Below are 24,005 nucleotides of genomic sequence, written 5' to 3' on the forward strand. Positions count from 1 at the left end.
CCATATCACAGGCACAGCACACGCACAAGGCATGCGGTTCCCCGGAGATATTTTTACTCCCATCCTTCCTTCCCCGGCGAACCCAACCGAGCGACGGCGACGGCGACGGCGACCGGCGGCGGCTCACCGGCTCCACTCCACTCAAATCAAATCAGTTCGCTCAGCTCAGCTCAGATCACGTCGTTTTACGGAAACGCCCCTGGATTAAACAAAAGTATTTATATACTGCCCCCCGCTATCTCTCTCTTTCTTGTCGTCTCCTTCCCATCCATCCCCCCTCTCCTCCTCCTCCTCCTTCAAAGACCCCACCTTTCACCTCCACCCCCAGACCTAGAATCAATCCCCGCCCCCAAATCCCCCACTCCCTCTCGCCCTGCTCCAATCGGAGGTGCTCCCTCGACTCCGGCTGGTGGTGTTCCCGCGCGGCGGGGCTGAGCTCCGAGGTCGGGGCCGGGGCCGTACGGATCGAGGACGGCGATGGACGGCGGGGTTGCTGCGGTGGCCTCCGCCGCTGCGGCTGCGGCCGCGGCGTCGTCGACGGTGACGACGGCGGTGGCGCCTCCCGGGGCGGGGGCGGGGGCGGGCGCGCCGCCGCCGTTCCTGATGAAGACGTACGACATGGTGGACGACCCGGCCACGGACGCCGTCGTCTCCTGGGGCCCGGCCAACAACAGCTTCATCGTCTGGAACACGCCCGAGTTCGCCCGGGACCTCCTCCCCAAGTACTTCAAGCACAACAACTTCTCCTCCTTCGTCAGGCAGCTCAACACCTACGTGCGTGCCCTCCCCTTTACCCCCTCCTCTCCCCTGCTTGCTCCAGCCCCGCTTTGTTTTCATTTTCTTGGGGGATTACCGACCGTCTCTCTGCCACCCACCGCGATTAAAATTCGGGTGTTTCTTGGGGTCTATGAGAGCCGGATTGATTGATCATGGCCGTGTATGCCTGAGCTGATCTGATCCCCAACGCCGCGCGCCGCCTGTAGTTTCTAGTTTGCGGCCGCTCTGCTGATCCACAGCTTGAACCAGATCGAGAATACGGCTTTCTTGATTTGACTTCAACAACTTAGGCAGGAGTTAGTCAGGTTTTCACTGCTGCTTTCTGACTTATAAACAACATAAGAGGAGGACTTGTTCAGGTTTATTACTGTTGCTCTGTGATTGTGACAGCAAGTGACATGTTGCTCGTTTCCAGCTTATGCAAGAACGAGTTGCTTGCATATCTTGGCAATTTATTGGACAGAGGTCTACTTGAGGTACTGAAATCACGGGTACCTGCGTGATCTTGCATATGGTATTGCAGCAGTTTACTGGAGTCCTGCAATTTTTTCTCCTAGTGTTCGAGGTTACAACCCGTCCTGCCAGTAAACCCTTCTCGGTTTATTAAAACATAGTAGCTCAGTTGAGTTTAGTTTGTAGGCCCCAATGTTTAGGCATGTGAGCCTGTGCTGCAAGTGTGTGTGCTTGACCCCTCTAAAAATTGTTCTGTGAGAGTGACAGCAGGTGGCATGTTGCTCGTTTCGAGCGTATGTGTAAGAACGAGATGCATACGTTGGCACTTTCTTAGACAGAGATGTACTTGAGGCAGTGGAATCACAGATATCTATGTGGTCTTGCATATAGTATTTCAGCAGTTTGCTTTAGTCTTTCAATTTTCCTCGTAGTATGTGAAGTTAAAACCGTCCTGCCAATAAGCCCTTCTTGGTTTAAAACATAGCTCTGTTGAGTGTAGTTTGTAGGCCCCAATGTTTACGCATGTGAGCCTCTGCTGCGTGTGTACTTGACCACTCTAAAAAAATTGACCGTGCAGTGCTTTGATTCTTGGCCAGAGTAGCGCCACCAACCTTTTGGCCTTTGATCCTGAATGCCACCTGCTGCTGTAGTTTCTGCATATTCTGCCGTTTTCGAATCTTAACCAAATTGCTAGCCTGTTGTTATTTTGGACAATCCTATCGGGAGGCAGTCATGAGGACCAGGAAGTGTAGGGTCTCTGTGATGGAATTCTATCTCTGGAATACCTCTTCCTTATACTAGCTTAAAGAACATAGAAAGGAGTCGGTCAGGTTTAATACTGTTGTCATGTGAGTGTAACAGCAGGTGGCAGGTTGCTCGTTTTAAGCTTATGTACGAACAAAGTGCATATCATCTAGATACTCTCTTAGACTGAGGTCTACTCGAGGCACTGAAATCACCGGATATCTGCATGCTCTGGCATATAGTATTGCACCCCTTTACAGGATTCTAGGGATTTTCTTCTTTCTAGGTGAAATTGAGCCGTCCTACCAATAAACCCTTCTGGGGGTTAAAAGACAGCTTAGTTGAGTTTATTTTGTAGACTCCAATGTTTAGGCATGTGAGCTGTGCTGCAATTGTGTGTACTAGACCACTCTAAAAATTTCTTTATTTCTGGCCAAAGGAGCGCCACCGACCCTTTGATCCTGAATGCCACCTGCTGCCGCAGTTTCTGTGTACGCAGCCGTTTTCAAACCTCAACTAAATTGCTAGTCTATTGCGGGTTTGGACAAAGCCTACCTCCCGGCAGTCAGGAAGACCAGGTAGTGCAGGGTCACTGTGATGAATTCTATCTCTGGAATACTGCTTTCTTATATTAACTTAAAGAACATAGAGAAGAGTCAGTCAGATTTAATACTCTGTCATGTGAGTGTGACAGCAAGTGAAAGGTTGCCTGTTTCAGGCTTATTATGTAAGAATAAGAATAAAATGCATTTCTTAGACAGAGGTCTACTTGATGCACTCAAATTATAGATCTGCGTTGTCTTGCATATAGTATTGCAGCCATTTACTTGAGTCTTGGGATTTTTCCTCGTAGTGCACGGATAAAAAACGTCCTGCCAATAAACCCTTCTTGGTTTAAAACATAGCTCATTTGAGTCTAGTTTGTAGACATCAATGTTTAGGCATGTGAGCCTGTGCTGCAAGTGTGTGTACTTGACCACTCTAAAAATTTCAACCGTCGAGGGCTTTGATTTATTGCCAGAGGAGCGCCACCAACTCTTTCATCCTGAATGCCACATGCTGCTGTAGTTTCTGCATATTCAGCCGTTTAGGAATATTAACCAAATTGCTGTTCTGTTGTTCATTTGGACAATCCTACTGGGAAGCAGTGGTCACTGATGAAACTCTTATCTCTGGAATACCACTTTCTTATTAACTTGAAAAACATAGAGTTATTCATGTTTAACACTGTTGTCATGTGAGTGTGACAGCTGTATGTAAGACTAAAACGCATATGTTGGCAATTCCTAAATATAATATAAGACTAAAACGCTTTCTTATTAACTTGAAGAACATATGTGAGTGTGACAGAGGTCTACTTGAGGGTACTGAAATCACGGATACCTTCACGCTCTTGCATATAATATTGCAGCTGTTTACTGTAGTCTTGGGATTTTCCTTGCTGTATGTGAAATTGAACCCATCCTACCAATAAACCCTTCTTGGTTTAAAACATAGCTTAGTCGAGTTTAGTTTGTAGACTCCAATGTTTAGGCATGTGAGCATGTGCTGCAAGTGTACTTGAAAGTTTGAACGATCGAGTGCTTTGATTTCTGGCCAAAGGAGCGCCACCAGTTGGCATATATAAGCTTATAGATCTGGCTAGCCTCCTTCCCCATTTTGTATACATCATGGACTATTTCGTGAAATCGCCTTAACTCTTGAGTTAAATATGCTTCTTGTGCTAGAATATTAGATACATCACAGTTTGGTCCCAGGGCGTGTGATACTTTTAAGTCTTAGATTGATTTGTAAGTTTTTCATTTGAACTTACAAACATAGTAAGCAAATGCTGCGAATAGGTATGATATACTCCAAAACCAGTTTGGCCCCTTTGTGGCATCTAAAGAAGTAGAGTACTACTTCTTAGGTGCTGCCCAAGCTCAGATTCCTGGAAACAGTTCCCTCACATAATAACATTATGATTGCCTTTAAAGTGACCCCTAGCATTTGATAATAAATTCTAACTAAACTTGCATGCATATGATCATCTCATTACATACCGTTGTGCAATCTCCCCAACCTCTTGCTCTTGGGATGAAGCATGAAAGAACATGTTTTATGAATTAATATTTGCATTGAAAATTATGAGGTATGTCATCATATCTGAAGATATGCTTGTTAACGCAACATGTTACAATCACATGAACTTCTAGAAATTAACCGGAAAGTAGCAATACACAATACACTGGATGTGTTCCTGTGCTTGTTATTTTTCATTTGCTTTCTGAACCATCACTTCAGTTTAAAGCGATTACCGTTTATATCCAGTGAAGAACTATTTATTCCAGGTAGGCTGTCTATGCCTGATTGTCTGTAGTTCCATACCGTTCCATTGATTGTCTATCTGGATGTGGTCACACAGTCCTGAACCGATGAATGCATATGTGATTCCCTGTCGTTGACCATGGCCATCTCTAAGTTGAATTTACATTTGCAAAAATTCAAATAACAGAAGCAAATTGTGGGGCCCATGGATAACGGGATAGTTAGGACTTACTGACTATCACTATATAGTTTAATTATTGCTTATCTTCGGTTCACCTGAGCCTGTTACCATTTTTAACCATTTATGATTCTTACACAGAGGACTCACTAATGCAACATGTGGTAAATTCATGCCCTTCTGTATTGTGGTAAATTAGCTGTTCCCTTGAGTTGCAGACACTTTTAGGTGAGTCATAGACTGTTAGGATTGTTTGGGTTGCATTGCTGGTGTGATTGTTCTCTACTTCCCCTTTTCGTGATGCTACAAAGTTGCCGACCATTCAAAGCACATTAGCCCCTTTCTAATAATCTCATTGCTGCTTTTGGTAACAGGGATTCAGAAAAGTTGATCCAGACAAGTGGGAATTTGCAAATGAGGGTTTTTTGAGAGGTCAAAAGCATCTACTGAAGACCATCAACAGAAGGAAACCATCGCATGCAAACAACCAAGTGCAAGTGCCACAGCAGCAACGGCACCACCAGCAGCAGCATCAGCAGCAACCCCAGCTGCAGAATGCTCCAATGCCTTCTTGTGTAGAGGTGGGGAAGTTTGGGATGGAGGAAGAGATTGAGATGCTAAAAAGGGATAAAAATGTTCTAATGCAGGAGCTTGTCAGGCTGAGACAGCAACAGCAGACCACTGACCATCAGCTGCAGACTTTGGGCAAGCGTCTTCACGGAATGGAGCAACGGCAGCAGCAAATGATGTCTTTCCTGGCTAAAGCAATGCAGAGCCCTGGCTTCCTAGCACAATTTGTACAGCAGAACGAAAACAGCAAACGAAGAATAGTAGCCGCCAACAAGAAAAGGAGGCTACCTAAGCAAGATGACGGCCTGAACCCTGAAAGTGCATTGTTGGATGGCCAGATAATCAAGTATCAGCCTATGATCAATGAAGCGGCCAAAGCAATGCTGAGGAAGATCCTGCAGCAGGATACCTCCCCACACAGATTTGAATCCATGGGCAATTCAGATAATTTGCTACTGGAGAACTGTATGCCAAGTGCTCAAACTTTTGACAGCTCTTCATCAACCCGGAATTCTGCAGTCACCCTTGCAGAGGTCCCAGGCAACTCAGGCATGCCATATATGCCCACTAGCTCTGGACTTTCAGCAATTTGTTCATCTTCAACTCCCCCTGAGATGCAGTGTCCAGTTCTGGACAGCAACTCATCCACACAACTTCCCACACAACTTCCCAACATGAGTGCTGCGTCTTCTATTCCAAAGGCTATGACACCAGGTTTAAGTGATATCAGCATTCCAGGATTCCCAGATCTGCATGATCTCATAACGGAGGACGCAATTAATATTCCTGTAGAGAATTTCGCAATGCCTGGTCCTGAGTGTATATTCCCCCTACCTGATGAAGGCAGTGATGACTCTGTTCCCATGGACCCCATCGACACTGATGAGACGGATGACACCCAGAAGCTTCCAGGAATCATTGATTCCTTCTGGGAGCAGTTCCTTTGTGCCAGCCCTCTCTCCATCGACAACGACGAGGTCGACTCAGGTCTGCTGGACACAAGGGAAGCGCAAGAGGAGAATGGATGGACCAGGACCGAGAACTTGGCAAACCTGACTGAACAAATGGGGTTGCTGTCATCCAACCATAGAGGGTGAGGTACCTACTCACAGCGACCCTCTCTCAAGGCGCCCCGGGGTCCAACCTGGTAATAAAACTAGCTCCTATAGTTTATCCTTGCGCAATCATACTGAACTGTGAAATGCCTGTCGACAGCCGGTGTGGGAGGACTCCGATCTTTTTGTATCTATAAAGGTTTTTGGCAGGCGTAAAAAACTAACGACCGTGCGTTGTGTTTCTCATGTGCTTTTCTGGTTGCGACTAACACCGACCTGAACCGAAACATGTAAAAGACTAGCTCCTCGCGCTATCCAGGATCGCTGGCCTCTATGGAATCCAGAAAAATAGCGGTGTTTGGCACTTGTTGTGTTGTGTGTATTACTGATTTTTGGGTTAATCTTTTTTGCTGCTGCTGGGCCCAAGGATTGTTCTAGGTTTGGGATGGAGTTGATGTTTCTTGTATGGAAGAGACCGTGAGTGAAAGCTGCCTATATGTGTATTTTCTGTTGTTGCTTAGTGCCTAGTATGAACTACATACATACATTTCTCCTATATACAGTAATTATGTAGCATATGACCTTGCAAACACAATCTCTGTGAAAACAAACAGAGAAAACATGCTGTCCAGGTGATGCATATGAGCGACATAGAGAAAACATGCTGTCCAGGTGATGCGATGCGAAACAGTCCAAACCATGCGCTACACCAGTGACCAGTGCAACTAGACAAGTTGTAAATCAGTAGAGCATATATACAGACACAATCCGTCAGTAGGAGTCTCAGAACAAAAGGAAAGGCCAGAGACACAAGGCAGGAGGATGGCTCAGTAAACAGCTCTCAAAATCATCACGGTTCGTGCTTGTGATTTGTGGATGCCATCCTGCTCAGCTCAAATGATCAGCAGCGTGTCTCCATGGTCTCTGGAGTTCGCCATCTTCTTGCAGATGATCAGCAAAGTCTCACCTTCTTCGCCGGTTCCTCAGCGACGGACGCCTTATCCTCTAGCTCAGAGGCCCTCTTCTCGATATACTCACGGTAAGTCATGGTGACATGTATCTTGTACAGGCTGACCCCGTTCGCCACCACAACACTCACCAGCTTGTCAACCCCTTCGTCGCCGTTGGTGCATTGTATCGTCACGCTGTGAAGAAGCCGGCACCCGAAGGTCATTCCGTTTGTTGGCTGAGCATCCGCGCCCGCTCCTTTACCCTGAAGACAAACAAGACATGTAAAGAAAAGGGTGCCTTGCCTTCTAGAGAACATTGTTCTTAAACCGATGCGATGATTCTAGCTACATGCAGCATACTGCAACGTACCGAGTCATGCACCAGTTTGAGCTTTTCTAGCCTTGGTGAAAGCTTAAGGAGGCGGAGCACGGCGTATAGGTCCTCAGCCAGATGCCATCCTCCGATTTCCAGACTTGTGAGGCTCTGAAATGCTGAGCATGTTGGCAACTCATTGTCCAGCATAACCTTGCATTGGGAGAGCTAGCAAGTTATAAACATAGACTACTAGTAGATAAGACAAAGATGGCATGTAAGTTTATGACTAGCTTGCAAAACAAAATGGGACAAACATCGCATGGATTGCCATTCCAACACTAGATAACATGAAAGCATGGCAATGCAAACATTCATTCAAATAAGTAGGGAGATATAATCTGATATGTCAGCTTCTCACAGCTGAACTGGCAAATTTTCTACCATTTTCTGCGGGACATATAGAACATATGATAGAGATATTGCAGATGCACAAATTAGAACAAGAACACATATGGTATATGATATTCAAGTGATAGTTTTCAGGATAAACATCATGTCCTAACATATATAAAATGGCAACATCCATTTCAGCAGCAAGAATGTACAACAAAAATTTCACCCACAGCATTAAGCATAACACACTAGCATTAAAGGCCAACAAGCATAACTTGCGAAGAACCTCGAACAAGTTAAACTCATGACGACTGATTCAAATAAATGACTGCACTTTAACAAAGCAAAGGAAACCAACATGCTATAACACATGAACAACCTTTACTTAAAAAAAAACCAACAGTTACTAGTCTCAATTCATCACAAGAACCGGGTAAATACATCGTTGTATTTCAAAATATTATAGCATCAAGGTCAGAAACTAAAATTCCATATTATGCTGGAATTTGCTTGGCATCCATATAAACTATACTTGTATATTCAGAACTATTTTCTAACATTACATGAGAAAAGGTAACTGGAGAAATATTCATGGCTTCACAGGCTTCATAGGTAAATCAAGCAAGAAACAACAGTTGTTCATTGTTGTGCAACACAGCTTAGACAGTTAATTAATTAGTTTCCATTTCTCTTTTTGTTGGAGCAGAGGTGCTTTAACTTTCAACTAGAAGTACTCTGTTATCTTTCAGGTTGTTCTCGGATACATGATAATGTTCACATCATCAATGACTACATGCTAGCAAGTCGCAACCATTAAGTACATGTGGTAGTTTTATCCATCCAGTTTTCATAAAGAATTGACAGAGTTGATGTTTTAGCGAAACAAAACATGAAAAATAACATTAGAACAACTAGCTTGTTTCCTTAGAAGCATAACTTTATGTCGAGACCAAATAAGGCAAGTTTATTGGCATGCAGAAGCATTTCGGTATACTTAGTTTCGCCATCAAACGTACTCCCACAAGTATCAATGTGTGCACTCTCTAGAGTTGGCTGGTCTCTCCAAGAAATATCTTCCAGTTGGTAATCCGTGCACTCAAAGCTTACCAGATGAGGAGCAGAAATTGTAAAACCCTTGTGTGGATCTATGTAGCCATCAATGGTCAGCCTTTTTAACACCTTGGAGGCTATGAGGTCAAGAAACATGGCAGGCTGTATCAAATGAATGTCTTCCAGGTGAGGGCTGTGAGCAATCAAAGCGTCCAGAGAATCCTGGTATACTTTCACATCACTCAGAGTCAACTTCCCGAGGGAAGGAAGGTTGATTCCACATGGCATTACATGCCCATAATTGTCGAAATCACCTTCAGGCCTTGTTCGGTTACACCCCTCCACAAGAGGATTGAAGGGGATTTGGGGAGGTTTTTACTTGTAGGGGATTAAATCCACTTCAATCCCTGCCAAACCCCCTTCAAATCCCTCTCAACCGAACACAGCTTCAGGAGTTACCCCCAACTGCAAATTCAGCTCCTGGAGTGAATGGCAGGTGAAGATGGCAGGAGGCAATTCACTCTCGTCATAATCATGAAGGATCACATTGAGAACTTTCACGTTATGATTCACTGCATACTTGATCCACCTTCTTACAGCTTGGCTGTCGGAATGATTCTTGTCCCAACGCAGCTTGAATGTGTGCAGGTCTGAATTAGAACGGACGAGCAGCCGGTTGTCAACAGAACGAGCAAACTTTTCAAACTTGCAACCATAGAAATCTTTGGAGTCGAGGCGTATGGCATCCTCCTTGACTGGTGGCTCCATGGCAACCCCACCTCAAACACCTGTCACGCATAGACACATTCAGATTGATTCAAACACCTGTCACGCATAGACACATTCAGATTGATTCAGTACTAATAAGATAAGTTAAGGCTCCAGCAAACTCAATGATATCAAGACTGGCCATGTCGTGTCATCAATATCAATATAAAAGCAGGTTCTTTTCATAGTTAATTGCATCAATCTCTAAATTGTGCCAGTCATGAAGCAAAGCAGTTTTTTGCAGCCACCCCAGGTAATCGAGCACCGACCTAACTAACTGGTTTGCACAGCATAAGAGTAGTCCATTATCAACCAACCCAACAACAAATTACAAAGAAACCTAATCTTGATGGGCAATGCATTATACAAGCAATTCGGCGCAGCCAATCAATCAGCACAGATCCGGGATTCCTTCCAAAAACAGAGAAATACATTTTCTACAGAATAAACTTAATCATTGTTTGATGCACACCAATGCACCGATGCAGCACACCCCAAAGTCCCAGACCTAATAGATCTGGCATTGTTTGATTAAGCAGCAGCAGCAGCAATAGCTTAACAAATTAAACAAAAAAGAAATTCCATATCTGTATCCATTGGCAGAAGAATGCTAGAACACGCAGATGTATCAGCTATAGCTATGCGTAGAAGAAAGGGAGTAAGAGACTGCAGCACAGGACATTGATCTCACCTGGCAGGCGCCTGCTGTGGGGAAGGAAGGGGGCGAGAAGTGGATTCCGTTCAGGTTTTTAGGGTTGAGGGGTGGAGGGAGGTTGGCTATGGCGATTGGCGAGGATGGCAGAGGAGGAGGGGGATAAGTATTAAGAGAGAGAGAGAGCAGCTCTCTCCTCCTCATCAGTCTGGTTCAGATTACAATCGATGCCTTTGTTGGCTCACACCCACCGAGCCTATATGCTCCTCCCCACCCACACACGCACCCAACACCACAACTCACCCAATCAGCCACAGCTCATCTGGGAATAGTGTGTCTTGCCCTTGCCCGGCTCGCTGTCGCCTGGGCCCGCCTGTTCGATGCAGCACGCACTGGTCTGGGGTCCAGTGCCAGGCGTGACATTCTCCCCCCCCCCCCCCCCCCCCCCCCCCGCCTTGAAGTCCGACTTGTCTCCAAGGCGGTGTCGTCGGAAAACGGAGGAGGAGGATCTCTGGGTCTTCCCACGTTGAGAGGGACGGCGGCAGATCACGCCACTGCACGAGCACACGCTCCGTAGCTTTTCCTTGGACCTGCACAGTACGTTGGTTAGTTACCTGGAGCGACACATGAAGTGCATGAAGGACGTCGTTGGACGGCGGCAGCTGCTCATCCGCCCTATCACTGGCAGCCAACGCACGCTTAAGCTGGGAGACGTGCACCACATTGTGGACTCTGCTGGTCTCCGGCAATGCAAACCTGTACGCCACTGCGCCAATGCGAGCTTCAATCTTGTATGGTCCGTAGTACCGGAATGCCAGCTTCTGGTACGGCCTCTGAGCCAAGGAAGTTTGGATAAACGGTTGTAGTCAGAGATAGACCATCTCATCAACCTGGAACTCCTTGTCAGTACGGTGTTTGTCCGCTTGCTGCTTCATGCGGTCTTGCGCTTTCTTCAACTGTTGCTGCAATAGTTTTCAAAGCACGAACAATTTTTGAAATCCCAGAACAAAATTTGAAAACAAGAACATTATTAAAAAATGGGAACATTTTTTAAACTCCCAAACTAAATTTGAAAACCCAAATATTATTAGTTTATGCAACATAATCATTGTTTCAGGACTATTTTCTGCGATGCGGCCGTTGTTTCTGCAACTTGTTTGTTGTTTCAGGAATTAGTGTGTCGGGAAGGCTGGTGGACGGCGGACAGGGGATTCTGTTTCTGAAACAGAGCGGCTGTTGCAGGAAATAACGACCTGGTCAGTTTGCGGGTGGTGGTTGCATCCCACGGCTGTTAGGTGGCTAATCCAACGGCTCTCCAGGCGGCGGATGATTCTAACATATCCGCCGGCGAACGCGTAGCGGTGCCCTTTAAGAAAATAAAAAAGAACAAGAAGAAAAGAACAAGAAAAAAAAAGAAAATCATGAACAAGAAAAAAGAAAAAAATGAATTAAAACGTCCGGATAGTGACCAGCGAACTGGGAAAAACGAAGAAAGTAATAACCTAAATTCTAAAAAGTGTGCACACACTAATTAGAGGAAACGAGCGGCCGGTCATACACACGCATGCATGTAGTTTTGTGGCTTAAATTTTGTCTTTATTCGTGACGTGGCATGTACTACTAGGATGGTTACATGGGCAAGACACCACATTATTCCATGGATGCGCATGTCCATTTATTCGGGTTTTCAAATTTTTAAAAAGTCATATCTTTTAAACCGTGCTTCGAAATTTAGATCCGTTTTCACTAATGGAATCCTTGCGACGAGATCTTTGAAACTAGATCCCGCATGGGTATGTTTTGACGATTTTTTTATGCCAACTTTGATGCTATATTGTGCAACTCTATTACTGTACTGTGCAACTTTAGTACTACATAGTACAACTTTTTTTCCAAAATTAATGTTTGGAGCTGCACCTTCGTATGAGGTTGCTACCTAGTAACTATGACAACTTTGATGTGCAACTAGTCTATTGCCTCGACGAAAGTCGATGTGCAACCTCCTCTTGTAATGTAGTCTAGTTACACACATATTGATGTTTAGTTGGTTTATAATATAGTCTAGTTGCACACGCATTGATGTTTAGTTGACAGAAAGACTAGTTGCACACGCATATGCTCAGTTGGCTTGTAGTTTAGTCTAGTTGCACACACATTGATGTTTAGTTGGTAGGACACTAGTTGCACACACATATGCTCAATTGGCGTGGCAATCTAGTCTAGTTGCACACACATTGATGTTTAGTTGGCAGAATTTTTTGGCACACACATATGCTAAGTTGGCGCGACAATCTAGTCTAGTTGCACACACATTGATGTTTAGTTGGCAGAACTTTTTGGCACATACATATGCTCAGTTGGCGCGGCAATTTAGTCTAGTTGCACACACATTGATATTTAGTTGCCAGGACTTTTTGGCACGCACACATACTCAGTTAGCGCGGCAATCTAGTCTAGTTGCACACACATTGATGTTTAGTTGGCAGGAAGACTAGTTTGTGAAACATCCCATGCGGGATCTAGTTTCGAAGAGCACGTCGCGAGGATTCCAACGGTGAAAACGGATCTTAATTCCGACACACAGATTGAAAGTATGCTTTTTTTAGTTTTTGAAACCACGAATTAAATACACCAAAGAATAAAATGCATACCGAAGGGATGGCTGTGCAGACATTTAAGGACCAGATGAAAAGCTTTATTAATTAAGATGGTTAATAAGGAAGGGGGACAATTTCTTTTTAAATAGCCGGCCGCCACGCAACGCTAACGGGCAGCTGTTTGCCCGCTAGACGCGTCCAAGTAATAAAAGGAAACCAAAAAGGAAAAGTATACACAAGCGGTAAGCTAGTCTAGTGGTTACTGTTGTGGCCCTCGAACACATGTTTTTCGGAGTTTAAATAGAAAATAGGTACTCCCTTCGTCCGGAAATACTTGTCGAAAAAATGCATAAGAATGAACGTATCTAGAACTAAAATATGTCTAGATACATTCATTTTTCGGACAAATATTTCCGGACAGAGGAAGTACATGCGCCGGCCTAGAGCGGAGCTGGAGGTGTGCGCCTATTGCAGAAAGACATGTAACAAAGACATGCAACGGGCGCATAAGGCGCCGTTTAGGAATTGCCTTCTTTGTACCCTAAAAAAACAAAAAAAAGGAATTGCCTTCTTTGTATCCCTACAAAAACTAAATGGCAAGTGTTCCCTCAAAAAAAGAAAACAAACTTGCAAGTATGCCTGGTTTATGAACATCAGTACGTAGTAGATGATGATGAGCCAATTGAATATATTCTTCATCACTTTGCCATCGTACAGTCCACACCAGTCACGAGCTGAGCAACCAGATGACTCTGGTATACCAGATCCATCACAAATTCGCCACTCCAATGTCACTCTCAAAGAAGCTTGCGTTGTTCCTACCAAAGGATACGGCAGAAACTGAGTAGGGGTGAGATGCATGGCTAGTATGTGAGTTGAGAAGTGCAAGTTGATATTCCTACCAAAGCCTATACTTATCAAATTCAAATGCCTAGTATTCAGGATCACAACAAATAATGCGTAGAAAGGAATTGGATAATTCCGAGATAAAAATAAAATATCTAGGACTATATTCATGCTTGCTTTGGCAAACCTTGCTACTTATAAGAGACTTCGATGGATAATACTGAGATAGAAATATAGTGCCGAGCAATCTATTCAACTTTTACTTAGGGAAGCATTGCTCCTTATAAGAGACTTACATAATAGGTAGTGGTATCAACTCATGAGTCCTATGATACACCAATAGCTCAAAACCCGTTCATAATGAGCTTCGTCGTTTTAGGTGGGTCGGAGGTTGCGAGAACATTAAACAAGCGATGCATTTACTTATCTTTTCTATTAGAAAGGGTGGAATCATGTATATACCTAAGAAGGTTATCTCCGTTATCTTATTTATCTTAATATGTAGCCTATCCATCTCATTACATATACCCCATACATGCCATCTGCCATTTAACTACACACGCAAGTCATCCACATCATCAAGTGCATGCAACCAATCAACATTTCACTTTCCACCACATGCACGCCCTCCACACCATTAAGTGCCGTGCAACCATTCAACTTTTCACTTTTCACTTTTTGCTACATGCAAGCCCTTCACATCATCAAGCACATGAAAGCCCTCCACTAATTCTATTTTTGGTAACTTCATTGCTAAAATTTACGTGGCAACGCGCGGGGCGTTATCTAGTTTTATTGATCTTTCAACCCTGCATCTTCCACACGATGCACCCAACAAGCACATGAATTTGACTTATTCTTGCAAAGTTCATGTGCAATAAATAGTAGTCACCATCGCCGTCAAAGCGGTGTCGCCGCGACCAAAATACAGAAAAGGATTAGACAAGAGGATCCCCTCCCCTATGCCTCACGGCGCCAGAGCGACGGATTGAGGTGGACGTAGAGGACATTGATTTTTTTTTGGGCAGCTAGGGTTTATTCACGAGGGAGGAAACTCAATGTATTCTTGTGCTCAAGTCCTGACCACCGAGTAGTGGTTGGGACAATGCAATCGACTGATTTTTTGGTATGCCCAACAAATTAGCAATTGACCAGTTTATTAGGGTGTGACACGCCCCACCCTACACCCTATTAGATCTACCCCAGCTGACCTTGTACAACATCTGCCTCCGCTGGACCCACCACATCACCGTGTGCTTACGTTCAGTCATCATGACCTAATCCGCCACCTCGTAGATGGTCGTGTTAGTTCGGGAGTGCAATTATATTTTCAATTTTTGGTTGGTAATTTTGTGCCTGCAATGACTATACTTAGTAAATTCGAATCCCTAGTATTTAGAGACACTACAAATAATGCACGGAATGGCTCAGATAATGTTGAGACAAAAATAAAATGTGAAGTAATCTATTCATCATTTTGTTAGGAAATCATTGATCTATATAAGAAACTTTGATGATAGGCCAGGGTATCGACTCACGGGTCCTCCGATACATCAATAGCTCAGAGTCCCTTAGTTATGAGCCTTGTCCTTGGGAGCCTTGTCCTTGGGTAGAAAACAAATTGTGGGAGCTTGAAACAATCAATGCATTTTTTAAGGTATAATTTTATTCATCTTTAGTTTATCAGTACGAAGTTCATGAAAAAAAGAAAAGCAAGCTAAGTAAAGCCAACGTCACCTAGTATATACTTTTTATGGACTTTCAAGGGTCAAGGGTAATTTGGCGAGTGCTTATTGTACAAGTGCAAGACACAAACAACTCTATATGTGCCCAACTATTTCTAGCAATAATGTTATAACCCAATTAACCTGAATGATTTGAACAATAGCATTTGTAAGTTATCCCAAGCATGGGTTAACAAAAACCTAAATTAGAAGAAGGCGGTTGTGGATTCCGAAGGTGTTAGGGTTGAGGTGAGTAGAGAGGTTGGCTATGGGGATTAGCGACTCGGGGGGGGGGGGGGGGGGGGTGGAGTGGGCAAGTATGTATGTGCGACCCTTTGGCACGCTTTCTCTTCCCGCTCCCACACCTGCCAGCGGGCTTTGTTGGGCCATTAAATATTTTTCCCTATATTCTCTACTGGGCTCTTTTTAGCCTTTCATATTTTCTTGGAACAAAGATAGTTCTCCCTAAACCGTGTGCATGTGTTCTTTGTATCCCTAACTAACTGGAAAGTATGCCCAGTTTTTGAACATCAGTAGTATGATGATGTGCTAATCAAATATATTCTTCATCACATTTCCATCAGTACGGTGAACCCAGTCATGAGCTGAGCAAGCAGATGACCCAGGCATAGCAGATCCAATGCAAATTCCTTACTTTCGTGTGACTCTCAAAGCAGCTTGCATTGCCCTACCAAAGTAAACAACACAAACTGAGTATGGGTGAGATTCATGGTTGTAGTGTAAGTAGAGGGGTGCAAGTTGAAATTCTGACTATCCTTTGGTGACTCGTGGTGCCTTCTATGCCTATATCTATCAAATTCAAATGCCTGGTATTCAAAATACAAAAATAATGCACGAGATTGTATTGGATAATTCTGAGATAGAAATAAAATATCTAGCACGATATTCATGTTTTGCTTGAGCAAACCTTCCTACTTATAAGAGACTTCGATTGATAATTCGAGATAGAAATATAGTGACGAGTAAGCTATTCAAACTTTGCTTAAGAAGCCTTGCTCAGTATAAGAGATTTCCATTGTAGGTAGTGATATTAACTCACTGGTCCTCCCATACATCAATAGCTCAGTGTCCCTTGGTTATGAGCTTCGTCCTTTGGTAGGTCAGGGCTATGGGAATCACCTCCCAATAAGAAACTTCATTAGGGTTTCTTCACGGGAGAGGAAACTCAGTTGATGTATTTATGCGCTCAAGTGGTGGTTGTCATAACGCAATTGACCGGTTTTCTGCCAGGCCAGCGAATTAGCTATTGATTGGGCGTATAATTGCAAGCCTGCAACCATGTGACAATTACTGGGCTGGCTGGCGACCCAAAGGTCTTTTTTCTACTTCTAAGGGCATTGGGATAAATTTTTAGCGTGTGACCCCCCCCCCACTCTGCACCCTATTGAATCTGCCCGTGACCTTGTAGAATATTTGCCTCTGTTGGACCCACCATATCATCATGTGCTTTCTTTCAATCATCACCACCTACTCCGCCACCTCATAGATGGCCGTGTTAGTCCAGGAGTGCAAATGTAATCCGGGTTATCCATTGAGAAATTCGTGCCTCGAATGCTTGTGCCTATCAAATTAAATTCCCTAGTATCAATGGACGCAACAAATAATGCACAACATGGGGTCGGGTAAGGTGTTGAGATAGAAATAAAATGTGAACTAAGCTATTCATCATTTGCTTAAAAGCTTTGATCTATACAAGAAACGTCGTTGACAGGTCAGGGTGTCGACTCACTGGTTCTACAATGCATCAATAGCTTAGAATCCTTGGTTATGAGCCTTGTCCTTGTCTAGATAGGACATTGTGAGAGTTTGAAACAAGCAATGCATTTATATATTTTTTCGTTTTTGAAATGGTAGATCCTTGTTGATCTTTAATTTATTAGTATGGGGTTTATAAAAAAAACATGAGGACCAAGCTAAGTAAAGCCACAAAAACAACAACACATTTTTCGCTGATCAAATCAAATACCTAAGAACCCGAGCCTGACTTATATTCTCAGCAGTGGTGGTATCATTTTTCTGTTCTGCATTAGGTAACCAACTGGAAAGTAGCATGGCAATCGGTGGTTCGCCCGATTGAAAGATCAATGATTATTAGAGATGAGAGGATTGATAGTATCAACCACGCTCATTCGCTCTGCAGGACGGACTTAACAGCGGCTGGAGCTACATCGTGCAGCGACACATGGAGCGAATGGCCTTGGTCTCGCCCACCCACTTTGCCGCATTCACACTTGCCCTTCCGGTAGGGCTGCTGCATCTTTTAGCATACATTCTGCATCATCTCTGTACGACGCAATTTCTGAATTATCATCAACTGTTGCGCCGTCTTCACCGCATACTGCGCTGCTATCAGCTCCTACAACAGCACATTGCACATGGCCGCGTTAGTCCGAGAGCACATGTTGTATTTGAGCCATCCATTGGTAATTCCTGGTGTCTTCTATGCCTATATATAACTATTAATTTCAAACCTCTAATATCCAGAGTACAACAAATAGTGCATGAAGTGGGATTGAACAATTCTAAAAAATAAATAAAATGGTTATTCATCTTTTGCCCAGGCAAGCCTTCCTTCTTAGTTCCTTCTTATAAGAGAATTCGATGGTATCAATTCACTGGTCCCCTGATAGATCAATAGTTTATGGTTCCTTCATTACGAGTTTTGTCCTTGGATATATAGGAGGCTGTAGAGCTTTGGACGAGCGATGTAATTACAACTTTTCTTTTCGAAAAGGCAGAAGATTCTTGGTCTTCTGACCCGTGTATCATCAAGACAATGCACCTAGCCAAATCTTAGATTTAATGTATTAGTACGAAGTTCATGGAAAATAAAGCCCAATGTTGTGTGGTTTCTATTAATATTCTAATTCCTTGGCTGTCCACTTTTTACCTTCCTTTTGAAGGATCATCTGTAGAGTAAAAAACTATAAATGGTGACCAATGGTGGCGCTAGTTGGCTGTGTGGGTGGATGATATATTGGACTTAACCCAAAACTAAAACACATGATATTGGACCAATGGTGGCGTTAGTTGGCTGTGCGGGTGTGTTCATGCCATTTTGGCACTCCTCGTGTAGCACAATTGGCATGTATTTTGGCAGGGTGTCAGAGAGAGGAAACATAGACAAGAGGACAAATAGACAATAAACATATAGTAATATAAAACTAAGCAAGAAAATAATGGAAGCCAATGAAGCAAAAATAGACAGGGGTGGAAGGATCTAAAAAGAGTGAACTTGGTTCCGCAGCCAGGCGATACTTTTGCGAAATATAATGCATGAACAAGGTTTTCAGTTTTCGCGGAAGTATCATACTGAAAACCTTACAAGGTGAACATATATCTGAGGGGAGGGAGGAGCCCTCTCAATGCAATTTCTTTCTGGGCAACATGATAGATGCAGCTCTGTGACATGACGCTGCACAATATCTACAATTCTGCATTCTAGACGAGAGCAGTGTTCCTATACCTTTCGATCAGGATTATCAAGTTTAGTTACCCTTCTTTGCAGATTATTTGGACATAAACTAACACCACACATGAGGGACAGAGAGAGAACACACTGTCCACTTGATGCAGAGCAATCCAAAGATACGCTACACCAGCACAACTGCAGAAGTTCTAAATCAGTAGAGCAGATATACATATATAGCCTATCACAAGGAGTCCCGGAACAAAGCAAGTTCGAGGCCAGAATAAAAGGAATGAGGATACTTCAGTGAGAGCTGTCAAAATCATCACGGTTCATGCTTGTGATTTGTGGATACCCATCCTCCCTCAAAAGCAGTCTCTGGACTTTACCATCTTCTGGAGGATGCTCAGCAGCGTCTCGCCTTCTTCGCAGGCTCCTTAGTGGCGGATGTCTTATCCTCTAGGTCTAGGGCCCTCTTCTCCATATACTCACAGTAACGGTGACATGTATATCTTGTCTAGGCTGACCCCGTTCCCCATCAAAATGCTCACCAGCTCGTCGATCCCTTGGTGCATTGTATCGTGACACTTTCAAGGAGTGGGCATCAGAAGGTCATTCCATCGATTAGTCGAACATCGGCACTTGCTCCTTCATCATAGAGACAAACAAGAAATATACAGAGAGAAATGGATGCCTTTTAGTCAGGGAATGTATTCTGTGATTCTGAATATCCGTTGGCAATTCCTGGTGTCTTCTATGCTTAGTATCCATCCAGAGACACAACAAATGATGCATGTAATGTAGTTGAATAATTTTGAGATAGAAAACAAAACTGTCTAGCAAGGTATTCATCTTCTGCTCAGGGAAGCACTGCTCCTTATAAGATATATTCGATGGTACTGGTAGAGAGTAGTATCAACTTGTTGGTCCTCTGATAGATCAATAGCTCAGAGTCCCTTGGCCATAAGATTTGTCCTTGGGTAGGCCGGATGCTTTGAGCTTTAAACAAGCGATGCATTTACAAGATCTTCTGACCCCTGCATCATCAACCCGATGCACCTAGCCTACCATGACTTCAATTTGTTAATACGGAGTACCAAGTTTATCAAAAACAAATCCTAACCACAGAGTTTATGTCCTAAGAGAGAAAAATGCAAGTCAAGTAAAGAAAACACACCTAGTATATACCCTTTTCTATACTTTGTACTCCCTCCGTTTCTAAATATAAGACCTTTTTAGAGATTTCAATACGGACTACATTCGGATGTATATAGCAGGCTGGATTCGGCCGGATCTGGGCCGCCGTGGACCGGTTTTGGCCATGTCAAGGCATGGAGGCGTTTGGCGTTGTGGTGGTTAGGCCCTAGCAATCTTTGTTCATCACGAAGTCCTTCTGCCTGATGTTGATCTATTCGATCTGACTACCGACGCGTTTCGGTCTTCCCCGTCAGAGATCTATATGGATTGGCGAATGCCACACCTGGATATCTAGATCAGAAAGGCTCCGGTCGCGCGCGCTTATATTATCAGTTCAAAAGGGCGCGATGCGAAGCTTCGCTTTCTTATTGGATTCATGGGACATGTCTAGGTCAAGATTTCCATGTCATTGATAGGAATGGAGAAAGTCATGGCGGCTATGATTGGAGGTCTTGAAGCATTGGCGGAAAGAAGTACTGGATGCGTAGAAAACTGTGTGTTAGGTGTTTTGTGACTTGCAACAGTGGCCTCGGCAAGCGGGGGTGACGGCACTGGAGGTGTGCAATTTTGGTGGTGCTCCTTGAGTACCGAGTCTCGATTCCGAGGGTGAAAATTCAATATCTGACCTTCATTGGTTGTACCTGGCAATGACCTTGTTGAAGGTATTGTCTTTTGAGTGAACTCAGACTTTCTCCAGGGTGAAAACTCAAGATTTTTGATCGGGCAACGACAACGCTTATGCATTGTTTCCTTCATGGAGGCGTTGCTTTTGGAGAACCCATTGTTAGTCGGGTGTTGTCTTTCATGGTGGTTAGAGTGTTGTTGTTGCTAGTGATTGATCACCATGGCGGGGCTTTTTTTCTTCTTTTCTTTTTTTATTTTCTCTTTTGGCCGTGTGTATCCTTGATGTCTTTATACATCCCGTCGGTACAAAGGTCGGGTGTAATTGGTATCTTCGCGATATTAATATGTTCCTTTTCTCGGATATAGACCTTTGAGTAATTCCAGAATGGGACTCAAATCCAGACTAATAAGGCAGGCCATGACCGACCGACGACACGATTGATAGTCTTCATCCTACAGGACGGTCTACTGTTGTGGCGATTCAACGAGATTTGTTTCTCTAAAAGTCTTTGTGGGTACTTCAGTGGCCGGACTTCTTGATGTTGTTCATTGATGGTGAGAGCAATGGTGGTGCAACAGCGGCAAGTCAAGTTGCGGCTTCAGCAAGAATTTTGAGGCATATTGCAGTCTCCCTTTCTATTCATTAGCATGTACTGTTGTTGCTCATGTACTGTTTGGTTGTATCCAATATTACATTGATCTTATTTAAACCATATTTGAGTCGGAAAAGGAAAGACTAGAAGAGCGAGCGCCGTGCTTTCTACACGCCGATGAGCAGCACGAGCCCAACGACGCTGCCGTCTACTGGCACTCCAGCAGCGCCACCTTCCGGGGCCAACACACGAGAAGCAGGGCTTCACCTTCGCGTGCCATGACGGCGATATGTTCACCAATGATGATGTCAGCAACCCTTACCTCCTCAACCCCATCACCAGCATCCAGGCAGTGTTCCTGCTCGTCAAGACGATCTACCGGAACGACGGCGTCAAGTGTGTCTATGATGGTGACGGGTTCGTGAAACCCAGCATCAGCTTTGTGCGACACACAGAGTATCTTCAACTCGCCATTGATATGACACAATGCACCGTCCTGATCATGCATATGCCAGATCATTGTTTTAAATAGTGGGTTATGCCAAATAGCAACGGTCCTTCAAATAAGTTATAGCGAGGCTATAGCCGGCTGTGTTAGGACTTTTTGGGTAATTGTACATGAATCACATATCCTATCATTTAGCAGCACCTTGCTCAAACCACTACAGCGGGGCTACAGTTGGGCTATAGCCGGCTATTTAAAATTTGATCCGGATGGATATCGGGTGAAGCCAACTCATTTTCTCATCAACTCCACCCACCCACTCATTTTCTCATCAACTCCACCGGCTCTAGCGGTTCCTCATTCATCGACTCCACCAGCTCGAGTTGTTCCCTAGATCTCCACCCCAGCGATTCTGGTAGAAGTACAAGTATGTCTGCGTAGCCGGCGGATCCCGGCGCAAGGCTCTCGTGGGTGAAGTGTGTTCACTTCGAAGATCATAATATAAAATATTTGTCGAGCATTATTTCTCAACGTACCAGATGAAAGGTTATGTATCACAGTAATTGCTCATAAATAGAGATAATATAAATAAATATAACCATAATGAAGTTTAAAAAAAAGATAACCACAATGCACAATATTTAGTAGTACTCCCTCCATCCCCTAATATAAAATCTTGGATGTAGTAAGAAGTACAAGTAAGTATGAACATGGAGGGGAAATCTTCAATTCAGTAAGGCCATACTAAATAACTTTAGAATATTCCTAATTGATGAAACACCAAACTTTACAACTTCCTTGCCTTAGGTACATAAATTTCTCCAAATTCAAGAAAGTTATGGCTGGATCCAAACCGGTGGGGGCCAATTCAATCTTGAAGAATTAGGAGCCAGTATATTCATGATACTGCTATCTTCCATATTGAAGATAAAAACCTGCCGAAGGCCCTGGTCAATCAAAGCCCGTCCATATTTAATTCTTTTGAAGAATGTATGATGATTCAAGTCATCTGTATGGTAGATGCATCTATCTGATGCAGAGGCCGGGGCAAACCCCCTTTTCGAAAAAATAAATCTGTATGTTAGATGCTATTGGGTATTAATGTGGGGAAGTCCTTCGACGGAACTAGCAATGAAGTGTTGAAACCCGTGAACAACGTGTGATCTTTGAGATTGTGTACTTTCATGAGCTTCTGTTTAACAAAATCAATTTTGTAGACAATACCTTTACGAAAAAAATTGTAGACAATAAAGCGAGCAGTCACACGATCTTTCTCTTCCTCCTCCTCCTCCTCCATGGTCTGCTCCTCATCCACTGGCACATCTGCATTGTCCACCTCCTCCTCCACTAAGACGTCTGCGTTCTCAACCACCACCTCCTCGTCCCCTTCCATCGACACATGTGCATTCTCCACCTCCTCCTCGTCCTCTTCTGTTTCAGTCCCCGTCTCCAAATCCTCGCTCACCACTTCTACCTCTTCACGCTCCTCCACATCTGATTCTATTTCCTCCTCGTCCTCTTCTGTTTCAGTCTCCGTCTTCAAATCCCCGCTTACCACTTCTATCTCTTCATGCTCCTCTACATCCGATTCTATTTTCTCCTCATCCTCCTCCATCTCTATCTCCGCCTCCACCATCTCTAACTGTTCTACACCCCCATCGACATCATTATTGTCTTCGTCCTCCACCACTTCCTCGTGATCCTCAAGATATCGAACCCACATCCATATCTGAAAAATATCTCCCCATGGTGCATGTACAATATACTTACTGTCGGTAATCCCCCTTGTGCTTGTAGACAATATTCACCAGTGCAGATGGTCCATGGAGATCAATGGTATGCACATCACCACAAGCTTGAAGAGCATAGAACAAACCATCGCGGCTATTGTAACAAACATCAACATAGTGCTTGCATTCCCTGTGTGTATCAATCTAAGTCCACTTGGTGTCCCCAAACCTAGCATAGGAGAGCATTTGATTAGGCATGTGTACACGTACCCCAACACAATTTTTACTGAACGGGTCGCACGACATGGCTACAATCATGTAGAAGAAAAAGAAACTAACTAAGAATGGAGAGTTTCGGTTAAATCCATGTACGTGGATGTTATCAACTCGAGCGCGATTCCTCGAACAAAACATGTTTGAAAAGTTAAAGTACCTTTGAAAATCAAAGTGTTTATGTGGTTCGTGCATAAACAAGTTATTTTAACTAAAGATAATTTGGCAAAACGCAATTGGACAGGATCTACAAGATGTAGCTTTTGCGACCAACATGAATCAATCAAACACCTCTTTCTTGATTGTCCTCTGGCAAAAATTATGTGGCAGTCG

General features: G+C 43.8%; 2 protein-coding genes across 2 annotated transcripts; one reads left to right on the forward strand and one right to left on the reverse strand.

Moving 5' to 3' along the window:
- Window positions 1-257: 257 nt before the first annotated feature.
- LOC123114421 (heat stress transcription factor A-1) lies at window positions 258-6,469 on the forward strand. Its single transcript, XM_044535882.1, has 2 exons — window positions 258-774; window positions 4,834-6,469. The coding sequence occupies exons 1-2, from the start codon at window positions 478-480 to the stop codon at window positions 6,124-6,126; spliced, it is 1,590 nt and encodes a 529-aa protein (XP_044391817.1). The 5' UTR covers window positions 258-477; the 3' UTR covers window positions 6,127-6,469.
- Window positions 6,470-6,818: 349 nt separating this feature from the next.
- Window positions 6,819-10,459, reverse strand: LOC123114422 (uncharacterized). The gene is made up of 4 exons (XM_044535883.1): window positions 10,253-10,459; window positions 8,851-9,581; window positions 7,405-7,560; window positions 6,819-7,297 (listed from the first exon to the last, which is right to left on the reverse strand). Exons 2-4 carry the CDS (start codon window positions 9,079-9,081, stop codon window positions 7,037-7,039), a joined length of 648 nt encoding a protein of 215 aa, XP_044391818.1. The 5' UTR covers window positions 9,082-9,581; window positions 10,253-10,459; the 3' UTR covers window positions 6,819-7,036.
- Between the last annotated feature and the right edge of the window lie 13,546 nt (window positions 10,460-24,005).

Source organism: Triticum aestivum, chromosome 5B (genome assembly GCF_018294505.1).
Source record: "Triticum aestivum cultivar Chinese Spring chromosome 5B, IWGSC CS RefSeq v2.1, whole genome shotgun sequence".
NCBI classification, from domain to species: domain Eukaryota; kingdom Viridiplantae; phylum Streptophyta; class Magnoliopsida; order Poales; family Poaceae; genus Triticum; species Triticum aestivum.

Coding starts and splice junctions, on each gene's coding strand:
- LOC123114421 (XM_044535882.1), top strand. CDS start 478: ATGGACGGCGGGGTTGCTGCGGTGGCCTCCGCCGCTGCGGCTGCGGCC. Junction 775..4,833: donor TCAGGCAGCTCAACACCTAC/GTGCGTGCCCTC, acceptor TTTTGGTAACAG/GGATTCAGAAAAGTTGATCC.
- LOC123114422 (XM_044535883.1), bottom strand. CDS start 9,081: ATGCCATGTGGAATCAACCTTCCTTCCCTCGGGAAGTTGACTCTGAGT. Junction 7,561..8,850: donor CAATTTCTGCTCCTCATCTG/GTAAGCTTTGAG, acceptor TCCCAATGCAAG/GTTATGCTGGACAATGAGTT. Junction 7,298..7,404: donor TCAAACTGGTGCATGACTCG/GTACGTTGCAGT, acceptor GTTTGTCTTCAG/GGTAAAGGAGCGGGCGCGGA.